Source organism: Excalfactoria chinensis, chromosome 16 (genome assembly GCF_039878825.1).
Source record: "Excalfactoria chinensis isolate bCotChi1 chromosome 16, bCotChi1.hap2, whole genome shotgun sequence".
Taxonomy (NCBI): Eukaryota; Metazoa; Chordata; class Aves; order Galliformes; family Phasianidae; genus Excalfactoria; species Excalfactoria chinensis.
This window is the reverse complement of record NC_092840.1, coordinates 5396011-5421672: the sequence shown is the minus strand read 5'-3', so window position 1 is coordinate 5421672 and position 25662 is coordinate 5396011. Positions and strand designations below refer to the sequence as shown.

The 25662-nt window shown below is 53.8% G+C and overlaps 1 protein-coding gene across 1 annotated transcript in view; it reads left to right on the top strand.

The window, feature by feature from the left end:
- MYO18B (myosin XVIIIB) overlaps nucleotides 1–25662 on the top strand; it is a 41012-nt gene continuing 15350 nt past the window's right edge. Inside the window, exons 1-33 of the mRNA XM_072350915.1 lie at nucleotides 1–60; nucleotides 508–663; nucleotides 764–1498; nucleotides 1643–1709; nucleotides 1804–1916; nucleotides 2075–2251; nucleotides 2706–2904; nucleotides 3053–3195; nucleotides 3402–3502; nucleotides 3658–3721; nucleotides 4261–4405; nucleotides 7227–7397; nucleotides 7752–7842; nucleotides 8590–8782; nucleotides 9851–9931; nucleotides 10195–10342; nucleotides 10630–10789; nucleotides 11685–11868; nucleotides 12381–12546; nucleotides 13023–13132; nucleotides 14029–14094; nucleotides 14808–14936; nucleotides 15028–15171; nucleotides 15980–16069; nucleotides 17203–17322; nucleotides 17420–17528; nucleotides 18084–18208; nucleotides 19008–19162; nucleotides 19618–19741; nucleotides 20413–20613; nucleotides 20691–20801; nucleotides 21055–21159; nucleotides 22873–23022. Of these exons, the coding sequence (XP_072207016.1) occupies nucleotides 16–60; nucleotides 508–663; nucleotides 764–1498; nucleotides 1643–1709; nucleotides 1804–1916; nucleotides 2075–2251; nucleotides 2706–2904; nucleotides 3053–3195; nucleotides 3402–3502; nucleotides 3658–3721; nucleotides 4261–4405; nucleotides 7227–7397; nucleotides 7752–7842; nucleotides 8590–8782; nucleotides 9851–9931; nucleotides 10195–10342; nucleotides 10630–10789; nucleotides 11685–11868; nucleotides 12381–12546; nucleotides 13023–13132; nucleotides 14029–14094; nucleotides 14808–14936; nucleotides 15028–15171; nucleotides 15980–16069; nucleotides 17203–17322; nucleotides 17420–17528; nucleotides 18084–18208; nucleotides 19008–19162; nucleotides 19618–19741; nucleotides 20413–20613; nucleotides 20691–20801; nucleotides 21055–21159; nucleotides 22873–23022 (4878 nt within the window). The 5' untranslated portion in view covers nucleotides 1–15. The remainder of the gene's footprint in view (nucleotides 61–507; nucleotides 664–763; nucleotides 1499–1642; nucleotides 1710–1803; nucleotides 1917–2074; nucleotides 2252–2705; nucleotides 2905–3052; nucleotides 3196–3401; nucleotides 3503–3657; nucleotides 3722–4260; nucleotides 4406–7226; nucleotides 7398–7751; nucleotides 7843–8589; nucleotides 8783–9850; nucleotides 9932–10194; nucleotides 10343–10629; nucleotides 10790–11684; nucleotides 11869–12380; nucleotides 12547–13022; nucleotides 13133–14028; nucleotides 14095–14807; nucleotides 14937–15027; nucleotides 15172–15979; nucleotides 16070–17202; nucleotides 17323–17419; nucleotides 17529–18083; nucleotides 18209–19007; nucleotides 19163–19617; nucleotides 19742–20412; nucleotides 20614–20690; nucleotides 20802–21054; nucleotides 21160–22872; nucleotides 23023–25662) is intronic.

Below are 25662 nucleotides of genomic sequence, written 5' to 3'. Positions count from 1 at the left end.
CATCCCGGTTCCATCATGGCCATCTCCTCGCGCCTCGCGCTTTGGGAGCAGAAGGGAAGTGTTGGTCCTCTTGTCCCCGTGTCCCTATGCTGCACGTCCCCACGCTTGCCTTGTCCCCAAGCCTTCCAACTGGGCATCACTTTGCAGCCTGAATTTACTGCTCTGAGCAACATCTGTTGTTTGGGTCTCCCTGCAGGGCTGCATCTCAGGGTGCTGCACAGGGCTGGGGCAGCACGGTGCAAGCAGCTCCATGCCCTGCAGTGCTGGATCTGCCATGCCCTCAGCAGCACTTGGGGCTGTTCTTCTTGTGCTTGTCCCGCTGCTCTGCTCAGTCCCTCTCCTGATGCCAACCTGTTGCCCATGGCCTCGCTGCACGGCTAAGCGATGCCCAAAAAACAGAGCTTGGCTCAGCTGTTGTGCACACCCGTGCTGCCAACATCCCTGCAGAGCTGCTGCACTGCACTGGGCTGTGCATTCCCATAACCCAACTTCTGCTCCTGCAAACAGATCCGGGAGGAGGACCGGGGCCCACCACCATCTGCTCCCCCTCTACTCTTCTCTGTCATTCCTGGTGGGTTCATCAAGCAGCTCGTCCGTGAGACCGAGAAGGAGTCCAAGGAGGCAAGGCTGAAGAAGGCGGCCAAGGCCAGTGGGAAAGAGGAGGTGAGCAGCCATCATACAGCGTTGCAGGCAGCCAGGGCTGGCTGGGACACTGCATGTCCCTCCTTGGCCTTGAGTCAGAGCATTCTCCTTCTCTTGGCAGCCTGTGGTGGAGGACAGCCCAGCTCAGAGCAGGGATACCCCAGCTGCCAAAGTAGCTGCAGGCAGTGTGGGGAAGTCCCAGCAGAACGGACTGCAGGCAAGTGGGCAGGGGGGCAAGGAGGCACCAACACACACAGCACTGCCCCCTGGGACGGCTGCACCTAGCTCTGATCCCAGCAAAGCCCCAACGGTGGTGAAGAGCTCTCAGCCAGAGGGTCCTCAGGCAGTAAAGCCACAGAGCCCTGAGAAGAGAAAAGGAGAGGAGAAGAGCCCCAAGGCTGTGTGCCCCGGGGGAAGCCCCCCATCTGCAGCCCCAGCGCCCAGCAAGGAGCCCCAGCACTGTGGCAAAGTGAAGGAGGGGGACGTGCCCAAGAGGAAGGGTACCGAGGGCTCCAAGAAGGAGAAGGGAGAAGCCCTGAGTGGCCAACAGCCCCCCAGCACAGTGAGCAACAAGAGGGAGCTGGGGCTGGGCAGGAAGGAGACGGAGAAGATGAAGAAAGATGTCGGAGGTGGGAAGAAGGAGCCGAAAGAAATGAAAGAGCCTGCAAAAAGCACCAAGAAGTCTGAGGGGGCCAAGAGGGAAGCGGGAGGCACCCGAGAAAAGCCTGAAGGTGTAGCAAAGGGAGCAGAGAAGGCAAAGGGAGAGCCCAGAGAGAAAGAAGAGGCATCGGCGGAGAGCAAAGCAGCACACATGGAGAGTAAAGAGGAGACAAGAGAGAGCACAGAGCAGGAGCAGGTAATGTCTGCAGCTGTCACCCTTTGCACAGTGCTGTCCTGGTGTCATGCAGCTCTGTTGCCCATGTGGCTGTGGCTGCAGGCAGTCCTTGTGGCTGGGATGCTCCAGCCCAGCTCCCTGCAGTGTCTTTCTCTCCTCCAGCAGGTTCCCAAGGACGTGTGGTACGAAGCAGACAAAGTGTGGCTCGTGCAGCAGGATGGCTTCGTGCTCGGTAAGCCCTCATCTCACAGCACCAAGGGCCAGAGGAGCCTTTGATGTGGCCGTGGGATAGCAGTGTGTCGGTGACTCATGATGCCATATTGTAGCCACACAGCTGAAGCCCGATGTGGGCACACCGGAGCTGCCAGCAGGCAAAGTGCGGGTGCGCCGGGATGCGGATGGCAGCATCACTGAGGTGGATGAGGACAGTGTGCAACGGGTGAGTCCACACCAGGTTCCAGCCCTTCTGGGGCTGCCTCTGGGCTGTGGGGTGCATGGGGTGGGATGCAGCCCAGGGTGGCTGCGGCCGTGGTGCTGTCAGTGAGAGGGTGACGGCACTGTGCTCTGCTCCCTGATGGTGCCCGCTGCCTCCTACAGACCAACCCTCCCCACCTGGACCTGGCTGAGGACCTGGCCACGCTCCTCAACCTCAACGAGTGCAGCGCCCTGAACACACTGCAGCATCGCTACCGCTCCCACCTCCCATACACCTACGCCGGGCCCAGCCTGGTGGCCATCCGGCCCGGCCCCACCTCCGGCACCCATGCGGGGAAGGTGAGGGGCGTGGGATCCTTCGTGGTGCCCTGAGGTGAGGGGGTCCGTGCTGGGAGGCGGACACCGAACCCACGTTAGGACAGCGTGGAGGCGCTGGGAGATACGGGCCAGCAGGTGGCACCGTGGGACCGCCGCAGTGAGCGGCTTGGGATGCTCTGCGTGATGCTCGGTGCTGGGCGTGCTGTTGGGTGATGCTCGGGAATGGCGATGCTCGCAGCTGGGCGCTGCTCCCAGACAAGAAGTTATCCCGATTTCTGGGAGAAAATCACTGTATTGCTGTACCCGATGCTGGGGTGTTGGGGCTGGGGCAGGAGCAGGCTGGGAAACTGCCTGGGGAGCAATGGGATTCTCAGGGATTTACTGTAGCATTCCCCCGCTCTGAAACATCTCCAGTCTCTTTCTATGAGAACCCCTCTGAGAACTCTTTGGGACTCCCCCCCCCCCCGACCTGCAGGTGACCAAGGGGAAGAGGGACAGCACAGCACCACACATCTGCTCGGTAGCACAGAGGGCCTACAGGACCCTGCTGGCCCAGCGGCGGGACCAGGCCATCGTGCCCATGGGGCGCAGCGGTGCAGGGAAGACCACGAGCTGCCAGTTGGCCCTGGAGCACCTGGTGGGCATGGCGGGCAGCGTGGATGGCCGAGTCTCAGGTAGGGGTTGGGGCTCAGGTAGGCTGCTGAGCAATCAGCAGCATGAAGGCAAATCTGGGTTTGGAGCTCTTGCATGGAGAATAGAGGTGCGGGCAGGGGTGAGGCTTCCCAGTGTACTGCTCAGGGGTTGCCTATGTTGTTTTTGCAGTGGAGATGATCCAGGCGATGTTCACAGTGCTGGGAGCCTTTGGGGCAGTGAGCACTGAGCAGAACAGCAGCTCCACGCGCTTCTCCATGATCCTCTCTCTGGATTTCAGTGCTGCTGGGCGAATCACTGCTGCTCACCTCCAGGTAACCCAAGGGCATTGCTACCTGCTGGGCTCAGGGTCCCAGGGACCAACACCATCCATGGCCCTGCAGGGAGATCCCAGTCCCTCCCCAACTCCTGGCAGTGTCTCCCCATCTGTGGGTGCTGCTGTCTGCTCCCCATATGCCCACACTGTGCCCTGTGTGCTGGGGACCGGGGGCTGCCACTGATGCCCATCTGTTCTCTGCAGACCATGCTGCTGGAGAGGGGCCGTGTCGCCCAGCAGCCCCCTGGGGAGAGCAACTTTAACGTCTTTCCTATGATGCTGGCGGGCCTGGATGTAGCACAGAGGTAAGCAGCCTACTGCCATAGGAATGCTGGGGGCTGTACAGAACCCCCCCAGATGCTTTCACCAGCACTGAGCTCTGCATGGGAGTACTGGGAAGCATCATTCCCTGCATGGCACAGAGCAGAACCCAGATCTTGCCTACCCAAACTCCTTGCAGGACCACGTTGCACTTGCACCAGGTGGCTGAGAACAACACCTTTGGGATCAAGCCCTTCTCAAAGGTAAGGAGCACAGATGGAGCCCTGTGCTTCCCCTGCCTGTGGGTGAGCCCTGACTTTACACCGTGGCAGTGGCTCTGGGAGGCTGTGTTTCCTTTGGAGAGTGCAGAATGTTATTTTAGGGGCTAAAAGCACTGTTTTTGATATCTCGCAGTAGCTCCTTATTAGTCTGAGCCCTTTGCAAGGGTTAGGCAGATTGCCAACGAGCCCAAGTGCTGGGATGAATCGCAGCAATTTGCAGTTACATCACCTATGGGTGAATTCAATATTCAATCTTCATTAAGGAGCTCCAGCGCCAGTCTGGAGCCACACAAGTCAGCTGCTGCAGCAATGAGGGCACTGTGAGGCCTTGAGCTCCGCTGGTGCTGCAGGTTTGGGCTCAGGGAGTCATTGTGATGTTCTGTGTCAGAAGCACCAGGGTCTTCACACAGGAATGCTCCCATTGCTCCACATCCCTTTTTGTGTCCCCACATTGTTCCCTCTTGCCTGGCCAGCTGTACGTCCCCATCCTTTTGGGTGCCCATCCCCATCTCTTCCCACAGCCTGAGGAGAAGCAGAAGGCAAGCATGGCATTTACAAAGCTGCAAGCAGCCATGGATGTGCTGGGCATCACAGCAGAGGAGCAGATGGCCGTGTGGCGAGTGCTGGCTGGCATCCATCACCTGGGAGCTGCAGGGGCCTGCCGAGGTAAGGGGCTGTCCCCTCCATCCCCCATACCCACTGGCAGTGCAGCAGGCAGGGCTGGGTGCTGCTCTCTGGAGGTGAGCTGCCATGGGACCTCTGGGCACCAATAGTGGTGGCATCACTTGAGTGCCTCATACAGCGCCAGAGTTACATGAGAATGGTTCCCGATGAGAACTGTAGTTATGAAGGCTTTGTTAATAGTAGCATACAGAGATTGCCATATTCCTTATAAGTTATGTTAAGCAGTGTGCTAACCCGTCTGGGAGAGAGCCCCATTGATTTACACCCTTCAATTTATGAGGGCTGCGTAAAGGCTGCTATAAACTCAGCACAGACATCCATAAACGTCTCCGCAACGTGTCATAACACATCTCAGGGTAATTTATGCCATTAATCATCTATTAATTATTTTAAAAGGATAAATGCTGTCGTCACTTAGAGAGCGTTCTCCTTCCCCTTCTCTCCAGCGTTCTGTCTCCCCATCTCCCTTCTCCCCTTTCTATAAGGTGGAGTGTCACAAAGAAGCTTTTGATAAAACCAAAGCACTTCTGCCTTGTGAGGACAGCAGGATTTGGAGATGTGTCTCCTTTTTGGTGCCATGCCATCAGCTGGGGTTGAATGCTTCGTTAGCATTTTCAACCCATTCTTATAATTACCTGAGCCGATTTGCTCTGTCTTACATTGGGGCTGCCTGTGTGTCACTCGGTAGTCAGGCGAGGGCTGCATTCACAAAGCCTTGCAGCAGTTCTCGTGGTGTGAAGAGGAATGTGAAGTGTTGGGCTCGGGCTCCGGAGCTGTGTATGGGATTAGCAATCAGAGCATGTCTCAGCAGCACTCGCTCCGCTATCGATTCCCCCATCGCGTGTCAACCAAAGGGGAGAAATGAAAGGAAATACGGATAAAAAATGGATCAAAGCCGGATGGAGCAAAAGTCTCGGCGGGGGCGATGACTCTTTTAATGTGGTTAAACCTGTCTCCTGATCGCCATCTCTTCCATTCCCTCTCATGCCCTTTGAAGATCTACCCACAGCATCCTCTCACCGGGGGCAGCCCCTCCTCCTCACGGCGCATTCCGAGCCCCTTCCTTGCGCTTTGCTCCCTCTGCCGATTGCCATCGTCTCTCGTCACAAAGCTGCTTGTCCAGCAATGAAGCAGGAGGGAACAGCACCATCTCCCTCTGGCTGAGAGCGGAAAATGCATTTGTGACGAGAAAAACACCGAGAAGAAAAGGCTGAATTTCAAAGCTAAGGTGTCAGCAATTCCCCTCTGCTTTTGAAATGCGTCGGAGTGGCTCTTTTTGTGAGAAACCAGACGACATCCAGAGGCCAGCAGGGCACCTTAGGTACCCATTCACCAAGAAGAGCTTGCAGTCCCCTTTGTGCTCTGCAGAACACGACGTATTTTCATTTCTTCATTAGCCTTCTAAACGGGAAGGAGGGCTCGGGCACAGCCGGGGGTCGGCACTCAGCTCCCTCTCCAGTGCTGCTTCGGATGGAGCTGCAGTGCTGCAAGGAGAGGCTGGCATTGCCAGGGTTCTTCTCTTCGTTGGGGTTTTGGTTTCCTTCAGAATGCAGATAGGCGTTGCATTAGAAACACGGGTGCAAAGTATCCGTGCAGTGTGGGGTCTGTTTTGTGCAGCAGGATCCAGGGCTGTGCTCTGGATTCGCTGTCCTGGTGGCTGAGGGCAGAGCAGGGACATCCGGCTTTGTTACACCAGCTCTGCTGCTTCACCCCGCAGGGAAGGGAAGTGCTGCTCTGCTGCCTGGTGTCGTTCATCACAACGATCCCTGGAACAGATTGCATTAGGGCTGGCCTCTGCATCCTGCCCATTTTTCTCTCTGTTAAAGCCTTCTACTCTTCAGCACTCGGGTTTCCTGCTGCAGAGAGAAGCACCTGGGGAATGTTTGCAGGATCTTCTCCTTTTTTTATCCCTTCTCTTTCCCTCTCCGAGCAGGCTGTCTCTGTGCCCCCCCGAGTTATGGCACTATCTGTTCAGCACTCTTGACATCTTTATTACAAACAGCTGGGGAAACGCAGCCAGAGTGGCAGATTTCTTTAATCATGCTATTACACAGCTCTCCCTTTTGTTATATATAGGCTTCAACATGTCATATATCAGCCAGCAGGTCAGTGGAGAATAGACCGGAGGATTTAGAGCAGGACAAATAGATTACCCCATCCAGTCGGGAGGATCCTCCTCTCCCCCTCACTTGGTAATCCCATCAGCACCCCCGCTGGGCGCTGCTTGCTGCCCGTGTTTGCTGGTTGCAAGGCTTTCAGCCTGGCTGCAACCTGCCCTGAGCTGCCCACACATCCTTGGATGGAGCAGTGGGAAGCCTGCTGTGTGATGTTGGTCTGAGATGCCTCATTCCCAACCAAAGATTCTGCCAAGTGATGACTTAAGGGCCAAATTGATCCAGAGAAGGGAGGAAAAGCTTTTCAGGTCTGTCGAAGATGTTACAGAAGCAGGGAGTGAGGGAAGCGCCCGACCACATCCACTATAATTGAAAATTAAAGCAGCAGCCTATAAAGAAGGCTGTAAAGCTGAGCACCGAGGCAATGAAAGGAATTGCAAGGCAGCACGTGGCTGCCAGCTTGCAGAGCACATGGGACTGCAGCACCCGAGAGCTGTGGTGTTGGCTGCAAAAGCCCCCCAGGCACAGCAGTGCTCTTCATGCTCCTACTGCAGAGCAGGTGCTGAGGGCTGTGGTGCTGTGCAGGATGCCTGGGATGGGTCGGGTGGAATCCCTGCTGCAGAACTGCCACCCGCCTCCATCCTGTGTGCTGTCTTTATGTGTGTTTGATGCCGTGCCTCCCCTTGCAGTGGGCCGCAAGCAGTTCATGCACTTTGAGTGGGCGACACACGCTGCAGAGGTGTTGGGCTGTGAGCTGGACGAGCTCAGCACTGCTGTCTTCAAGCACCACCTGAAGCAGATCCTGGAGCAGGCGGCAGCAAAGGGTGGTGGGCGGCCCTCCGAGGAGGAGGTTCCCTCAGGTACCCAGCACTCCCTTCTCCCTTTCCCCATGAAGTTCCTATCTGCATATGGGATATTTCTGTTCCCACGTGGGAATGTGATAGAGTCCTGATTGCCACCTGGAAAGGACGCCTGGGGATGGAGAAATGAGGGTGATGCCTCTGTAAGATCAGTGATGGCTCTCTCCCTAGAAGCGGGGAGAGAAACAAGCAAGAAATGCCATGGGGGGCAGAAGGGTGGGCTCCCGCTGTGCCCTATGGCTTAACTTTGGGCATACACACATAATGCATGGAGCATTGGAGGGGCTGCAAGCATGCAGATGGTTGTGCAAAGGGCAGGAGCTCGGAGCAGTGACTTTGCTCCTCTCTCTGCAGGGCAGAAGATGACGGGTGTGGAGTGCGTGGAGGGAATGGCTTCAGGTCTCTATGAAGAGCTCTTTGCTGCACTCGTCTCCATGATCAACAGGTATGGGGTCAGCACTGCGTCCTGTAGAGCTTGGTGATGGGTGAGACATCACAGGCTGGAGCTGGGGTTAGCGGTGTGCTGGGTGCCCACAGGGAGCCATGGAGATGCTGTGTGGTTGTAAGTGGGGATCATAATGGAGCAGGTTGTCAGCATGGAGCAGCCACCAAAGTCTGGGTCAAGCTGTGCTCCCAGCAGCCCTCCTCTGCTCACCTCCATCTGGAAAGCTGGGAGGGAGCGGCATCCCTTGCACTGAAATGACGCATTCAGTTAAATGGAATGCTTGACACTGGGGTGAGGGTCAGATCCCAAACAATTCACTTTTCTCCGTTCAGATATGCAGGCCAACTTATATAAGTCAGCATTCACACAAAACCCGGTACTCAGAAACGCTCTGTGTTGTTCCACTGGGTCTATTTTTACCTGTGGTTGAATATTTTCACTTTAATTCCTAGCAACCGCATTCCAAAGTGAAATCGGCGATGGTACCCTAAGACCTTGCAGAAGATTCTCTCAAATAGCAGCACTAAATCATGCTGTACCCTATTCCCTTTAAAGCCAGCGCTGTTTTGCTTGACTTCATTCCCCATCAAAGCACTGCAGTGGCGGCCAGAGAGAAGTGGCACGCTGCTGTGCAGTCTGTGCGCTGGTGGTGATGGCTCTAAACACCCAGGGTGCCAGGATGGGGCACAGGCAGGGGGAGGCTGAAAGCTGGCAGAGGGTCACCCCATGCTGTGTGCCCATCCCCAGGTCCTTCTCATCCCAGCACCTCTCCGTTGCCTCCATTGCGGTGGTGGACACCCCTGGCTTCCATAACCCGCGGCACCAGGGAGGGCAGCGGGCGGCCACGTTTGAGGAGCTGTGCCACAACTACGTGCATGAGCGACTGCAGGGGCTCTTCTATGAGAGAACCTTTGTCATGGAGATGGAGAGGTACAAAGAGGTGAGCGTGGGTGCATGGGGCTGCGTTGGGTGCCCGTGGTGAAAGGGACAGTGCTCTGGAGCTGTGATGGAGGAGTGCTGCAGGAGCATGGGGTCTGCAGGCCCTTCTTTCTCTGCCACCAGCACTGTCCTCATGGGTATTTGTGAATCCATGGGGTGACCATAGTGAGAACGTGGAGGGACACTTGAATGACCATAGAGGGGCAGTGGGGAGGAGATGGTGTGGTCATAGAGTACTCATATGCTCATGTCTTGGCCATGAGACGATCACAGAGGGGCAATGGGTTGACTGTGAGGTGACCGTCAGGGGATCACAGGGCAGAGCATTTGGAAACCATGAGGCAACTGTGAAGGGATCAAAGGGAGAACAGGAGATGACCTCTGTGGTGGTGCAGCTGGGTTTTTCCTGAATTAGCTCAGGTGTTGAATAATAGAGAACAGAAAGGAAAATGATAAATTATTGCAGAAATAAACTGCTGGAAAATCTACTGGCAAAAATGAACTTATTAAGCTTGCAGAAGTAACTTTAATACCTTCAGCTCTGGAAAAATGGTTGAATTCCCACGGCTTAATATTCACACACCGCTTGCCTCCAGTAAGTATAGATGTGCCCTTCAGTAATGATGAATATGCAGCTACCGGCCGAGCATGAAATGAAGGAGCTTGGCTGGCTCGCCATGCCTTGTGCTGGTGCTGCCCTGCCCCAAACATTGGGCTTTCTGCTGCCACCCTGTGAGCCCCAATGACACCACACGGTGCTGGGAACATGAGACCTGCTGGCCCCACCAACCTGAGACAGAAAGGGAACACGAATGTTGGCCGTGCCCGCCAGCTGCACGTTAATAATTGATCGTTTCCTCGGCGCTCTCTTGTTCGGTCCTGTTATTATCATATCCATCATTTATGCAGCTTGTCTGACACTCGCCGAGTGCTGCGGAGCCCATGGAGTGCTGTGCTCTGTGCCTGTAGAGCTTTCCTTGGTGGCAGCTCTGCTCCATCGCCCTCCCTTTGCTCACACACCTGCGGTGGGACTCCTGACTGAAGTGAGCTTTTAAATAATGTTTTCCAGGAAAATGTTGAGGTGTCTTTTGATCTTCCAGAGCATTCTCCACTGGCCACGCTGTCCATTGTCGACCTGAACCCCTCACAGGTAACTGGGCCCGGTGGGGGAATTGGTAGCTCTACCTATGCCTGGAGCATCTTTTCCTCTGCTCAGAGGGTTGCAGAGGCTGTGCAGCCTCATGGTGTGCAGTGCATGTAGCATGAGTTACCAGGGCCACACAGCTGGGTAGAGGTTTCCTTTCTTCCCAGCTTAGGGCAGAGTTGCTGGGGAGTGGGGCAAGCTGGCTGCAGCTCCTGGCCACCCCCTGTCTCATTCCTGGTCACCCAAAGGACACCTCTGCTCTTTGGCAGCTGCAGGTGCTGCCTGGCAGCCCAGGGGCCGACCGGAAGGGGCTGCTGTGGATCCTGGATGAGGAAGTGCTGATCCCAGGCTCTGGAGATGGTGCTGCCTTTGACCGCCTCTGCTCTTACTTTGCCCCAAAAGGATCCGACCAGGATGGTGAGTTGAGCAGCTCCCCCACGCTTCAGCTGCACTGCATCTGGAATCGTCCTTCTTGGACGACCCTCTTCTGCTAAGAAATGCAGAGCTGGGGCCTCTACCACCAGTGAAAACAGTGTGGGTTCCCCATGCATCATAACTGTATTGTGCCTGAGGAGCGTGTTCTAAAATGCTCCACTGGTTACACTCCATCTCCTGGCCCTGCTGGCGGTGGTAGCCCCATGGGAACCTGATGGTGACACCCTTGGGGTGCAGTTCCCCCCCTCATGGCACTGTTGCTGTTGCAGGGACTGGCTATGTGCGCAGGTGTGAGCAGGCACTGCACTTCGAGATCCCGCACCAGCTGGGCACCGACCCCGTGCGCTATGACCTGGCGGGCTGGGTGAGCAAGGCCAAGCTCAACCTGTCGGCAGAGAACGCCAGCCAGCTGCTGCAGCAATCCCAGCTGTGAGTATGGGGCACGTGCTTGTGGCTGCTCCATGGGGGAGGGATGGGATGGGGAAGGAAGCAAGGCAGAGCAGGGAAAAATGCTGCTTTTGGACCAGCTTTTTGTGAATACTTAGAATTTAGTAGGGTAGGGGAGCAAAGCCAAGTGATTTAATGTAGAGCCACCCAGCCCCAGCTGAAGGGTACCCCAGATGTGCATGGTGGATGCTCAATAGAGGGCTGGTGAATAATGCCATCCCATCCAAGCCATCCCAGTAATGCTTCCCATTGAAACTACTTGAAGCAGTAGAGCTATGTCTAACCCTAACCCAATGCAAAGAAATTCAATAGAATGCAACACAATAAAATGCAACGGAACTCAATGCGATCCAGTGAAGTGAAATGAAATCAAATGCAGTCCAGTGTCACATCATCCTAAGCCTAACTCTAACCCTACTGCACAGGAGGCAACATGGGGGGAATGCTGGGTGCTGCTGTACCACAGCCAGAAGGGCCCTGCAGTGTCCTTGTCCCTGCAGCATTACAGTGCAGAGGCAGTGAGGTGTACCCACATAGCAGCTCTCCTCTTTCCCCTGCTGCATCCAGAAGCCTTGTAAACTACTGGAGCTGAAACACAAACACACTGTTACAGATGTCTCCGCACACGCCATGATTTTAACCTTCTGCTTAAGCCCTGCCAGCTCATTTTGTTTTGGGCTTTGGTTCAGGGAAGTTCTAATAGCGACAAGCAGCGGGGGCTGCTCAATGCAGAGAGAAGCCAGGAGCAATGGGGCAGCACTGCATGAGCACCAGTGCTGGATTTGGCATTGCCCTCAGGCTGAGGGTTGCTGGCAGCAAAGTGTCCCCATGCTGCCCCTGCTGCATACCCAGCACCTCACTCTTTTCTCACCCACAGGAATGCACTGCAGGAGTTGGCAATGCCACGCCGTGGGGTGCCACGGGTCTGCCGTGCCGTGGCGGGGCTGGAAGGGTGCTCACAGGCGGCCCTGCAGCGCAATGCCTGCATCAGGAAGGTCTTTGCCAGCAGTTTGGCAGCAGTCAGGAGGAGGTCGGTGTGTGCTCAGCTCAAGCTGCAGGCGGTGAGTGCAGGGACAGGGGCAGGGCTGTGCGTGGCTCCTCTCGGCTGGGGATGCTGTGCTGACTGCAGGTGGCTGCTGCTGGTCCAGGAGAGTATCACAGGGAAACAAGTCACAAAGCAGATTACACGCACACCTTGCTGTGCTGCTGGTTAATCCTCTTAAGCATGCTGGCCCTCTGAGCTGGGTGTGTGTCAGCCTCCTGTTGCTTGCACTATAGTGGGGTGCCTGGGCTCCTGGCAGACCCAGCAGCCAGCTTTGTACATGTCCTGGCTCCCCCCAGCCCAGTAGAATCATAGAATCACAGAATTTTTTGAGATAGAAGTGACCTTTAAAGGCCACCTGGCTCCACTCCCCTGCAGTGAACATCTACAGCTTGACAAGGAGCTCAGAGCCCTGTTTCCAGGGACAGGGCATTGAGTGATGCATTTGGGAACAGAAAACCTGGGACTTTGGGTTACTCTCTTGGTAACTCTTGGTTACCTCCAGTCCCACTGACCTCTGCTTTCCCCTAGGATGCTCTCACCAACCTGCTGCGGCGCTCCCAGCTGCACTTTGTGCACTCCCTGGTCCCAAGTACAGTGGTGGAGAAGGCAGACCCACTGCATCTGGATGTGCCGACCCTGCGAGCCCAGCTGGGGGGTACCCAGCTCTTGGATGCCCTGCGCCTACGCCGCAGCGGTATGCACTGCCCTCCTGCAGCCCCTGCTCAGCCCTCCATGCTTTGCTCATGCCCTGCCTCTTGCTGGGCCTGCTACACCACGTTGCCTGTGTCTCTGGGGATTTTTGCAGGATCTCCCTGCTGCTGGTGGCGCAGCCTGAGCACAATGAGTGCAGTGCCCCATGCTCCCTTTGCAGACCCATGCAAGGCTTTGTTCCTGCACCCTGTGGGGTCACAGAGGGCCCAAGCGGGGTGCTGGAGACATTCCCTGCATTGCACAGTGTGCTGCCTTATCCAGCTGCCTCGAGCACATCTTTGGTTCTCTTTCTGCTACTTCTGTTTTGCCATAATTTTGCTCTGCTCCCCCCATTGCCCCCCACCTGCATCCCACTTTGCTGCATGCCCCAGCGGCCCCTGTACTGCTCCCTCCCTCCCCAGCTGTACAAACCTCACTCCCAACTGATGCATCCTGCCCAGAGTTGTCTGTTGTCCTCAGGGTACGCGGACCACCTGCTCTTGACCCACTTCAGACGGCGCTTCCAGGTGCTGGCTCCAGCTGTCATGAAGAAGTGCACATCTGCCTATGAGGTGCCGGATGAGAGCAAGGTATGTCCCCACTGAGAGCACCATCTTGAGCTCTGCCCATGTCCCTACTCAGCACAATCAGGGCCCTCTCTGCAATTAGGAGCAATTACCAGAGCTTTTCAAAGGAGATGGGTCATGCCCTGGGGTAGGGGGGCAGCTCCCTCTTGGCTCAGCCATTCAGTATATTCAATGCTATTATTGTTTCGCTCCTGTTGGGGCTTTGGGGTCAATGCCTACAGCTCTGCTGAGCCTCTCCTGGCAGTGGTGGGTGATGTGCTTTGCTCTCAGCCCTGAAGACTCTCCCCCTTAAGGCTGTGTTTTTCCAATGGCTGTAATCACTCCTAGCGTGGGCTGCGTTTGCCAGCGTTATTGCACCATGGAGAGGACTTGGAGAAACCAGCCTGGAAATGAAGTTTATTACTTCTTCTTTTTAATACTTAAGATCAAACAGCTTTGAAAACCCTGCTGGCTTAGGACTGGGGTTGCCCTAAAGTACAGGGAACCGAGTACAAGGTAGAATCACCCCTCAGGGAACCAATAGAGCTTGAAAAGCATGAGGTTCCTGAGGCCAGGCATCATCTGGGCTGCTGCCCATGGAGCCTGAGAGCCAAAGAAATGAAGGGCAGGATCTCCTGGTTGAACAGGCTTTATAATAAATCAGTAGCAAGGCTGTGGAGAGCCTCCTGCACGCCTGGAATGAGATGTGGGTGAGGCAGGGAGCTGAGGAGAGATCAATCAAAAATGGACGTGTGCTCTGTTGTGCAAACTGCCAGAGTGCGTGCACAATCAGTAAAGAACTCGGGATTTAATGAGACAAGTCTGACAGTCAGAAAAGGTCAATATTGTCATTAAAGAAGGCAGAGGGGCCTCACCAGCAGCACATAAGCTGGGATCTGCAATGCACTCCCTCCCTACAGGCAATCGAGGAGCTCTTCCAGGCACTGGATCTGGAGAAGAAAAGCGTGGCCGTAGGACGCAGCCAGGTACGAAGGCATCACCCTGGGTTGTAAAGTGCCTTGTCCTGAAACCCAACCCAGCCACCTCCCACGACCCATGGAAGCAATGGGCAGCTCAGTCTCTTTGGGTAGGGGTGAAACCTGCTGGACTGGGCAGCAGTTATCCCAGCAACAGAGCTTGAACCTAAGTTGATAAACTCAAAGGAAAATTAATTTCATATGCATGCTTGCCTTCAGCTCTCTAACTCTATAAAGAAAGAATTCATGAAACGGTTCTGTGGAGTGAAATAACTTTCTTTAATCCCGCGTAGTGCAGTTTGCAATTATCTCTTCTATGAAACCCTTGTACTTAATCAATAGTGCGATAGCAGCTCCAGTCACATCTTGTTATATGGCAGTTGGTTTTGCCATCACTTTGTGCATTGATTTTGCGCTAGCTTCTAAAACTCGCTGGCTAGTGAAGTTAATACAAACCTTAATGAGACAATCAAATAGGTGGTGGAGCAATCATAACATTATCTCAAGAAAACGAATCTTCCCTGGGATTGTTCTTTGATTCAACTTGGCATCTTTAAAATGCAACTCTTGGGGTGTACCTTTGGGTTCACGAGGGTCATTCGTTTTTACTGGAGCTGTGTTATGCAGATGGTGCATGAGGTTTGGAAATGAGCGGGGCAGACCTGAGCTCAATGCCAGAGTTGTGCTGCTCCCAGGTTGCACATCGCTCTCTCCTTGCATAGGTGTTCCTGAAGGCAGGTGTTCTCTCCAGGCTGGAGAAGCAGCGTGACAAGCTGATAGCTCAGAAGCTGATCCTCCTCCAGGCAGCTTGCAAGGGCTTCCTCAGCCGTCAAAAGTTCAAGAGGCTGAAGGTACCCATCCCACAGGTTGGGGATGCCTTGAGTCCACCAAGGTGTATGCTTGGGCTGCTGCATGGGGTCAGGGCTGCTGTGATACCCACAGGTACAGCGCCTCGCCGTCCGCTGCATCCAGAAGAACGTGGGGGTCTTCCAGGTGGTCCGGCACTGGCCCTGGTGGCAGCTGCTGAGCCGCGTGCGGCCCTTGCTCAGCGTTAACCTGGCAGAGGAACAGCTGCGAGTAAAAGAGGTAAGTTTCATGGCATGGGATAAGATAGGACGCAACAGGATGGGGTGGGGTGGGATGGGATATGATAGGATAGGACACAACAGGGTGGGGTAGGGTGGGATGGGACGGTACACGATGAGACAGGATGCTATGGGAACTCTGCCTTGTCTTCCCTGAGAGCTGGTTGGTGCTGGGCCTGCTGAGCTGAGCACCTTGGGATGATAGGTGAGGTGAGCATCCAAACTCAGCCTTGTTGCAGGATATTTTTCTCTGCGCTATTTCCAGAGCTGTGCTTCCATCCAGGCAGGAACTGGTGATGTGAGCCTCCCATGGGTATTTACTGGCCTGGGAATATCACATTTCACCTAACCCGTTGGAGCTGGAACTAGATGATTTTTAAGGTCCCTTCCAACCTAATCCATTCTATGATTCGTCACGCTGTGAGACCTCTGTTAAATTCTTAGTCCATATTCTCCAACATCCCAGTCGTGCTTTCGCCTTAGGGATGTCCTATCAAGATGTATCCAGGCTGGCTCAGATAAAACAAATGCTGCCCGATCTCCATTCTGTCATTCCTTTTGAGGCTGCCTCTGTACATATGAGGATGTGCTCTGTACACAGACCAAAGCTGACATTCCCTCCAATGGAATTCATGTCAGGAACTGGAGTCCCAGCAATTTGCAGTGAGCAGCCTTCAAAGCTGTCCGCTAAATTTTCTTAATAAGGCAGCCGTGTCTCTCCCACTTATTTTTAAAAGAAAACAAGACAGTCATAAGTAAACCGAGGATGTCGGAGCTCTCACTGTGTGTTTGCCTGCAATCTTACCTAGAAGGAGCTGGTGGCGCTCAGAAGGAAGCTGGAGAGATCGGAGCAGTCGTGCAGTGAGCTCAGGCAGAACACCGAGAAGCTGGAGAGCAAGGTAGGGCCTGGAAGAGCTCTCTGCTCTCTCATGTCCAAGTTCTGCCCTATCAGGATAAGTGTGGCCACGGAGGCAAGGTGCCAGATGTTGTGCACTGGTGGCCTTTGGGATTGGGGTCACCACACTGACAGGGTGACCGTGTAGATGCCATCCCTTCTGCTGGCAAAAGGCAATTGTTAGAACAGGAAATGGCATGTGGTTGTTCCTTGTTCCCACTCTACTCTCCAAGCATCCGTCTTGGTGATTTCTGCAGGCACCTTGAGCAGCTTTGTTTAATGGGACCAATGCTAATAACGAGGGGAAAGAGCATGGCAGGATCATCCTGCTCACTGTAGTGGCTCAGCCTTGATCCGCTTTGGATTTACTTGTTTCTCTTATCTTAGGTGCAACGCTCTGCTTAGCACTGCCAACATCCTCATTGAGCACCTTCTTCTTCAGGGGGAAGTGGCTGCTGATTATTTTGCTGTAGCTCTGCACTTCAGAAATGCAATTGCACTCCTGAGGCTGGGGACTGCCATGGGAGGCTAATGCTTTATGACAGACCTAGAAAACACCAGCTCCCCCGGGGGAAGCAAGCCTATTGTGCTTACTTACCCAAATTAAAGTTGTTGGACCTCTGGAGAGCTTTTATAGCATGTCTGCAGATTGAAGTGTCTTAAAATGCTGCTGGATGCAGGAACAGGAGTAGCTGAAACCTGCGTGTTGCCTGCTGGCCTGGCTAATGCTGCCCCTCATAAGGATAGACCTGCAGAGCTGGATTAGCAAGGCAGGCTATGTTTGCATTTGCAGAAAGTGCAATTAATCTACCAGATTAATAACATCCTTTCATTCATGTGCTTTTTTTTGCTTGAAAGGAAATTTCACCCCCAATCAGCTAGAACAGCGCAGGAATCTGGTGAGCCATGCAGGCAGTGCCATGCAGGCAGCACTTTGCTGCAGGCAGCCATGTGAGCACAGTGCTGCAGCCACACACTTTGCTGGTGTTTGCTCTTTCCTTGGCACCACTGTTGGGTTCATTCAGGGCAGTGTGCATGCTCCCCACCAAAGGGCAGGCAGCAGCCAGCTGGTAGACAATGGGTCCATGTGTGCCCATGTGCCTGGAGGTGCCCAGCCTGACACCACAATGCCCCCAGATCATCGACCTGACGATGGAGCTGTCGGATGAGAGGCACAAAGGTGACGTTGCCTGCCAGGTGCTGGATGGGGAAAGGGCAGAGAGGCTGCGGGGCACTCGGGAGCTGCAGGAGCTACAGGTAGGAGAGCCTAGAGCCGTTCTCTTGGCACAGCCTCACTCTGCATGTGTGCCCCAACAGTGGGTCCAGCTGCTCCCTCCTTCCCTGTCTTCCACAGAGCAAACATGACCAAGTGCAGAAGAAACTGGAGTCGGTGCAGAAGGAGCTGGAGGAGGCCCAGCAATTGGTTCAGCTTCGTGAGATGAAGATAAGTGGCTCTGAAGGAGGTAATGCAGCCCTTTGAACACGATGCATGTTTTGGGTGTCCAGCCAACAGGTCCCCTGAGCAACCCTGCTCTCTTGGCCCCTGGCCACCCCTCTGCATTCTTAGCATGTTCTCATTCTGCACTGCTCACTCAGTGGTGGCTGGCAGCTCTTTCTCTTGCATGTTCAAGGCCATGTTGGATGGGATCATGGGCAACCTGATCTAGTGCCTGATTTAATAGTTGGCAGCCCTACCCATGGCAGTGGGGCTGGAGCTCCATGATCTTTAATGGTCCTTTCCAACACAAGCTGTTCTATGTTTCTGTGTATCTTGTGTGGGGGTTGGATGGGAAGGCAGTAGACTTTCCACCCCAGGGGTCTTCTGGTGCTCACCCAGTGCTTCTAGCAGCTCAGCAAGTGCTTAAAGCACACTTAGGAGCGATGGGGAAGTTGAGCAGCGATAAGATGTGTGCATGTTTTGCCTGGGGCAGGGGCCATGTACAGCTTCAGGTACACAAAGCAGAGCTGTGCTCCGTGCCCCATGGGAGCCACAATACCCAGCTCTGGTTCATTTGCAGAGGATGTGTGGCACGTGCGGTTCGACTGCGCGCAGACGGAGATCGCCTTCCTCCAGAAGAGGCTGGCACAGCTGGAGGAACGTCTGAGTGCTGAGCTCAGCTCCCGCACAGGGCTTGAGCAAAAGGCAAGTACTGGGGAGAGGGCTCCTGGATCTGGGGTTCTGGAAGCCATTCCCAAGTTCATACTTCCAAACTGGTGGTCTTTGCCCAGCAATGGTACTGGTGGAGCTTTCTGGTTCTCCATCAGAAATGCAGATGCTTGATGCTGGGGAAATTGTCTGATTCTTGCTGGCTTGAGAATAAATATCCCGAAGTTTCTTTTAGCTCAGAAAGTTCCTTTTGCAACTGAATGTGGCCAAATTCAGCTTCGACCAGGTGTGAATGTGAGCACAGGGTGGAAAGCTGAGTGTGGAGTGTCTCAGCCATGGGTCTGGGAGACTGGGAGGGTCTCATGACTGTGCTAGGAGTTGGCCATGTAAAGATACGACATTTCCCAAGTCTTGAAGAGGAGACACAAAGCCCGTGTGCTTCTTTGAGAGTGCTGGGTACCAGGTCACTTCTCAGAAGCATAAAGAAAAGAGATGGGTGTTATTCATGCAACATTAAAAAGTAATAAGAGAAACAACCCAGACTTAAGAGCTTGAGTAAAGCAAAACATCCCATTTGCTTTCAGGCAGCTCGTTTGGAATTACAGGCTTCATTAGTGCAAGATTTTGCTTATTTAAAGTCATTCCTTAATGATTCTGTTCCCCAGAAGGCGAGAGCTCCACGTGCTGCCATGCCCTGTGCAATGCAAGCCTCTGGGGAAAGCGATCCCTTGTGCAGGGCAGCATTGCTCTTGGAGGGGTTGCTTTGGGATGGTGGGGGTCTTGCTGGTGGCAGTGCCAGCTCCAACCTCATGCCACTCTCCACCTTGTTCCACAGCTAGGTGAGGCACAGGCTGCTTGCCAGACGGCACGGGCAGCAGCCCAGCAGCTACGGCGGCGGTGCAGACGGCTGACCTGTGAGCTGGAGGATGCACGGGTCCTTGCTGAGAGCCAGCAGAGCCGCAGCCATGAGCTGGAGAAGCGGCAGAAGAAGTAAGTCCAGGAGTGGCCTGAGGATACTGGGGGGGAGATGCAAGGTTGAGGATGTACAGCCTTCCTTGCTGTGCCACATCTCTTGCTTGTGCTGCTGGGGGAAGATACCCTTCCCTCTGGGATCAGCCCTGGTGCATGGAAGTCACCACATTGCTTTGGTGCTGGAAGGGTGGGTACTGCCATCTCTTTGGGCTGTTGGACCTTTTCTGGGGTGATTAGAGCCAGAGGTGGCTGCCATGCTCTTGGCCACTTCTGATGTGAGCATTGCTGCTGCTCAGCACTGCTGCCTGCAGCCAGCATGCCAAGGAGTCTGGGATTCGCACAGTGATGACACTTTGCAGAGCAGAGGCATCTTGTTGTCATCACAAAAGTGCTTGGCAGAACCAGGCTGAGGAATAGCCCTGTGTCCCTCCTGCCTGGCCACACTGGCAGCAGTACCACGCACTTCCCTCCAGGTTCGACCTGCAGCTGGCCCAGGCCCTGGGAGAGTCTGCTTTTGAGAGGAGCCTCCGTGAGAAGGTGGTCCAGGAGAACTCCTCCCTGCGGTGGGAGATGGGCAAACTGCAGCAAAACCTGGAGGTGAGATGGAAGTGCACCGCTCTGCTGCTTTGCATCCTGTGAACAGCTCATGAAGCAAAGTCATTGCCTGTGCAACCACGGAGTCAATCCAATGCAAAGCCAGAGTAGTGATTCTGATTACATTTGGCACTGTTCTTGGGGGTGCCTGATGTATTCTCATAACATTACCCTCTGCTAGAGCATGATCCACGTCTCTAAAGTTAAGCCCCATCCCTTTGGTTGGCTGGTGACCCACTTGTGTTCTTCTTCATGCCTCCAACCTCAGTCCCCTCCTGCAAGAAACTACTGGGTTGTGCCCCCAGGGCAGGACCCCAGTGATGTGGGGGCCAGAATCCATGCTGGGAAATAGGAACACAGCTCTATCCAAAATCACGTGTGGTGGGGGGCACTGCACCATGTTTCCCCTGTGCCCATGATTTCATGGGGTGGAGCACAATGATGCTGTGATTTGGGCAGGGGTCAGAGCGTAGTAGCAGCATGGTGAGCTGGGGGCTGCCATAGTGCTCTGAGTGAGGAAACTGAGGTCCAAAGCAACACCAAGAGGGGAAGGATTGCTCCGAAAGCTGGGCTGGTGTTGGACATGGAGCTGCACAGCTGCCTCGTGCTGTGGTTAGAAGCAGCCCATGCTTCTGGAGCAGTGTGCTGACCCTACTCTGTTCCCTCCTGAGCAGCAGCAGCAGGTGGAGGGGGCCAGCCTGGCACAGCGGGTTACACAGCTGGCTGGCCGTGTGCAGGAGCTCAGTGCTCCTGGTGCCCTGGACTCCAGCTCCGTGCCCGTGCTCCGGCAGCAGCTCTGGGACCTGGAAGCCAGCACCGCTGAGCAGCGCAAGGAGCTGGAGAGGCAGACGGCCAATGTGGATCACCTGGAGCAGGTAGGGAAGGTCTGTGTGTGTGGGGAGCCTGTGGTGTGAGGCGTGAGTGCGGGTGCATTCGCCTTTGGGTCTTTCAGTTGCACCAGAGGCTGGAGCTGGAGATTGAGAGGATGAAGCAGATCCACCAAAAGGAGCTGGAGGACAAAGATGAGGAGCTGGAGGATGCACGGCAGTCCTGCCAGAGGAGGGTAGGTCAGGCTGGGGGATGAGGGGTCCTTCCACCCTCATGGGTACCAAGGCAGCAGCCCAGGGTACAGCCTGGGGCACAGTCATTGAATTTTTCTTTTGCTGTTTCAGAGAGGCAGGGGAAGTTGGAAGGCGGATGGGGATATCTCTGCTCCCATGAGCATGTTGGTGCCACATTGCTGTGGTCACTCATGCTGACAGCATGTTGTTCAACCTTCTCTCCCTCACACTGCATGTCCTCTATTCTTATCACAGCTCCGGCAGCTGGAGATGCAGCTGGAGCAGGAGCATGAGGAGAAGCAGACAGCTTTGCGTGAGAAGCAGGACCTGGAGGGGCTCGTGGGCACATTGTGTGAACAGGTGAGCATGGGGCTGGGCTGGCTGCTCCACTCAACCAACTCCAAACGCTACCCACACAGACAAGATGATGGAGCACATGTGAACAGGGTGATGACGTGGCCAACGCCCCCGGCGCAGTTAATGATTCTTTGTACAGCATCACTGGGAAGGTCCATCCATAGAGGGAGGTATCCGCTTTTTTCCTGGTATTTTCACAAGAGTCAAACAAAACACGACTAACTCTGCAGTGGCTCCATCTGCCCAGAAAAACAGTTTATCAATTGCAATTTGCAGAGGAATTCTGTCCCAGACACATTTGCTGAACAAATCCTTTTTCACTCTCTAATGTGCCTGTGGCAGTGATGGAAGCACATGGAATGGGGAAAGCGCACCCAGCTGCTCCGTGTTCAATAAGAAGGCGAGGAATGGAGGCGGCTCCATTGAGCAGCATTTATCAGCTTGGTCATCGCTGCAGCTCTCGTGCCTCAGTTTCTGAAGTGACAGTGTGGGGACACATGGCACTAGTGGGTGGGACAGGGTCAGCTCGATGCCTGGCTTTGTCCTTCTGCCTCCTTCCCAATCAAATCCATCTGCTATGGCAGACATTGGGCCATGCAGAAAGCGGTGCTGAACGGCATCCAAGATAAGGTCCGTAGGGATGGTGGGGATAACAGCAAGTCAGCTCTGCTGTAGGGTTGTTATGAATACCGCCTGACATACAGCGGGCAGCATGCTTCAGAGCAGTTCATTAAAAAAGGGAAAAAAAGCCAACCCAGGAAACTAATTAAGGCAATGGAGATGCCAACGATTGTGGGTTTCAGCAAATGCCAGCCTGCTCGGAAGCAGGTTACAAGGTCAAACCTGCACTATTAATTTTAGCCAGGGAACAGAAAATAGGAGAGTGGGGCTGAAACAAGAGATGCCGTAGAAAAGAGATGGAATGGAAAATGCTCCCACTCTTCAATTAGCCTGAAACCATGTCCTGGCTGCGTGGTGCTTTCCTCATTCTTTTATCCGCGTAACCATGGTTGCTCTCTGTTGGAAGGAGGAGTGCAGAGGGTGGGTTTTTTTGGAGGTGCTTCCTTCTTCTCTTTCTTAAATGGCTGCAGACAGAGCAGAGGAGTGTTAGGCACAGTGCAGTGATCTGCTGTTGAAGGTCCTCACACAAGGGACTGGTGATCTCCCAGTGATGCTGCAGCCTCAGTCCCACTGCTCCAGGGCTGATGGAGGTTCCCAATGCCTTGCGTCAGTGAAGTGCTAATAGCTCCCAAGGACACCTTCCTGAGGAATGCTTCATGATTTAACTCTTTCCCTTTTGGGCTGACTTCTTCATGCCTTTGTTTCTCTCCTTACCATTTATCCCCAAGTTTTTCTGGCTGTTTCCATCACCCAAAGGCTTTCTTGTTTCCTCTGCTGCAGCTCTCAGCCTACTTTGGGGTCTTTCCCCTCCAAATTTGAGGCTTCTGGTGCCTCAAATCTATGGAGGGTGGGAGGAACAACCCTGGATCTGCCAGCACAGCCACAGTCTGGGCTGTGTGAGAAGCCTCAGTGACAGTGCTGGAGGTGCCCTGGGGACAGATGGGATGGGACACTATGGGAACACCTGGAGAACAGGGCAGGCAAATGCCTTGCAGGGAACCTGCATCCCAGTAGGGGAAAAAAAACTGCATCTTTTTCTGCAGCCTGCTACTTTTGGTGCACGTTGTATGCTCAACTTGTTGTTCTCCCTCCCAGATTGGCCACCGTGACCTGGACGTGGAGAAGAGGCTGCGGAGGGACCTGCGCCGAACACGTGCACTGCTGGCTGATGCACAGCTGCTGCTGGCTGCCCCTACTGAGCCTGGAGCCACTGGCACTGCTGAGCTGCAGAGGCTGCAGAAGCAGGTGGGCACCAAGGGGCTGGGGGACGGGCAGTGGGTGGGCGAGCATCAGTCTGCCCCTGGGCACAACCTCACTGTGCTGCTGGTGAGGCTGTCTGTGTGGGGTTGTCACTGCTTCTCCAGGGGTGTCACTCGTGCACCCTGTCCCTGTTGGCACCACAGGAGGGACTCTGCAGGTCTTGGGGCCTTGTAGGTGAGCACTGCTGTGGTGCCATGCTCACCCCATGCAGTGTGTGGTGTTGGAGAGGGTCGTCTTGCAGGAAGCACTGCTCTGTAATTACGCCAACAGCGGTTAAGTGTTTTTTCCTTTTTTAGGCAGCCCTGTTAATTACCTTCTGTTCAGTGTGCTTTCTGCCTTCTAATAACGCAATCCAGAGGCCTTGTTTTCAGGCGTGTTGCCATAGAAATGGCTGCACACGAGGCACAAGCTGCCAGAGCAGGGACCACAGCTCGCATGCTGCAGCCTGAGAGCAATGCCCTGGGTGCCATGCACTGGTGTTGGGGTGAGCACATGGACACTGCTATGCATTGAGGGGGCACAGGCAGACAGAGAACCATGGTGCATCCCAGCCTGGGGCTGGTGCAAAGGTCACTGTGCCCTCAGATTGGTGATAGGTGTCACTGCTGTGGCATGTGCAGAGTACCAAGGCTGGGCAGCTGACGCCAGTCCTCCAAAACCATGCAGTAATTAATCTCCATTGTGCATTTTCCCTGGAAACAAGCTAAATGGGAGGCATGAGCAATTCCAACAACATACAAATATAATTGAGATAATAGTTCTGCATAAATAACAGCTGTGAGCAGCAGCTGTTCCCACCTGCACGGGGGAGAAGGGGAAGGTGAGCTCTGCAATGGGGCCACTGGTGTGCTCATGTGAGTGTGTCCATGTCCATACCCATTCCCATGCCCTCACCCATGTGCATGGTTTTGTCCATTCCTATGCCCATGTCTGTTTCTATGCCCATGTCTGTTTCTATGCCCATGTCTGTTTCTATGCCCATGTCCATTCCTATGCCCATGTCCATTCCTATGCCCATGTCCGTTTCTATGCTGCTGATCTGGGCAGCTGAAGCAGGGAAGGACCATGACCAGAGGGCAGCAGGAGCTCCATTTTCTTGAACTCCTGAGTGATCTCAGACACTGTGAGTTGTTTTGCTCTCATTTACCACCACACAACAGTGAAGCTTTCAGTATTTCCTGAGTCCCGCTCCAAGGCTGGAAGCGAGGCACAGCCCTGCTGCCTTGTGCAATGAGAAGGATAGAGGAAATATTGGGAATATTGCCTTTCTATTATGCTGCCAACACTGAGGTTCTGCACACATTTAAAATGCCTCATGGTTATGTCGTCCCTTAAATTGAAATGATTCCTAATGGCATTCATGATGAGGTTTTTCAGAGTCCGATCCATCCTACCGCCAGCCCACAAATCTCTGCAAGAATAAAAACGTCTCTAAAACACCACCATTTCCGTTAATCAAAATCCATATGGTCTGAAAGTATAAGCATTGTCTCTTAATAAGTCTGAAGCATCCATTTCAAGCAGGTATTTAACAGATGGCGTAGCGCAGCAAACGAATGTTGTTCATCCATTCATACATTATGCATTTTTGGGGGTATTTCAATCTATTCTTCCCAAGTGGGAAAATTCCATTGCGCAAATTGAGAGGAAAGTGTTTAATGAGAGGTCCTGGAAATGAGTTTCTCTCTGGTTAAACTATACGGGGTTTTGGTATAATCATTCAGGGAGGAACTGGAAAGAAGTGGGGAAGTGTCTTGTGCCATTGCAAGATGGGATCTGCGGGTATGGGAATAGATTGGCTGGGCAATTCATCCAAACAAGCCGAAGCTGGACACAGGAATGCAATTTTAAACTGCTACTCTGTGGGATTCCTGCTGCTCAAAGCCAGGCCATCACAATTCAGGTGCTACAGGCCCCTTGTCTGTGTATTACAACTGTTCAGAGGCCTCGGTGTTGCTGCCAAGATGGGGATAGTCATTGGCCTTGAGGAAAAAATGACTTCAATTTCCTCTGAGTTAAGCACTGGGGGAGCAAATTACCTCCTGAACTTCTCTGAGTACATCTCACTCACCACAAACTGTTGAGAAAATGGAGTGAGGATTGCTCCAGAGCTTCATAAGACCACTTTTGATTGAAGGAGGGAGTGAAAAAAGGCAATGAAACATCCTCACTGAAAATGGGCAGAAGTGCCCAAAGGCTGGCCATGGGGATAGCCCCGTCCTCATCAGCGTGTGAGCCCTGCATTGCCCCAACACATAAGGAATGGGCATAGGGAGCATGTAGAAGGTTAGGGGTTTGCTTTCCTTTTTGATAAACAAAAGAAACCTGAGCACTGCAGGAAAGGAACTGCACAATCAGGTACAGCCCACGTATGTTCCTCCATCTCAGCAGTGAGGACTTTGGGGATGGTGCTGCATCTTCCGGGTGTTTGCAGCCCATTTAAGATTATTGTTGTTTTAATGGCTGAGCTATAAAAACCGAGAGCAAATTAGCATTTATAAATGTGATATTTCATGTGTATTTGCAAATGCAATTTATGCGACGTGAAAAGCCCATTTGAAAACTCCAAATCGTGAATTGCTCTAATCAGGAATTACATGTAATTCACATAATTTTGCAAATTAA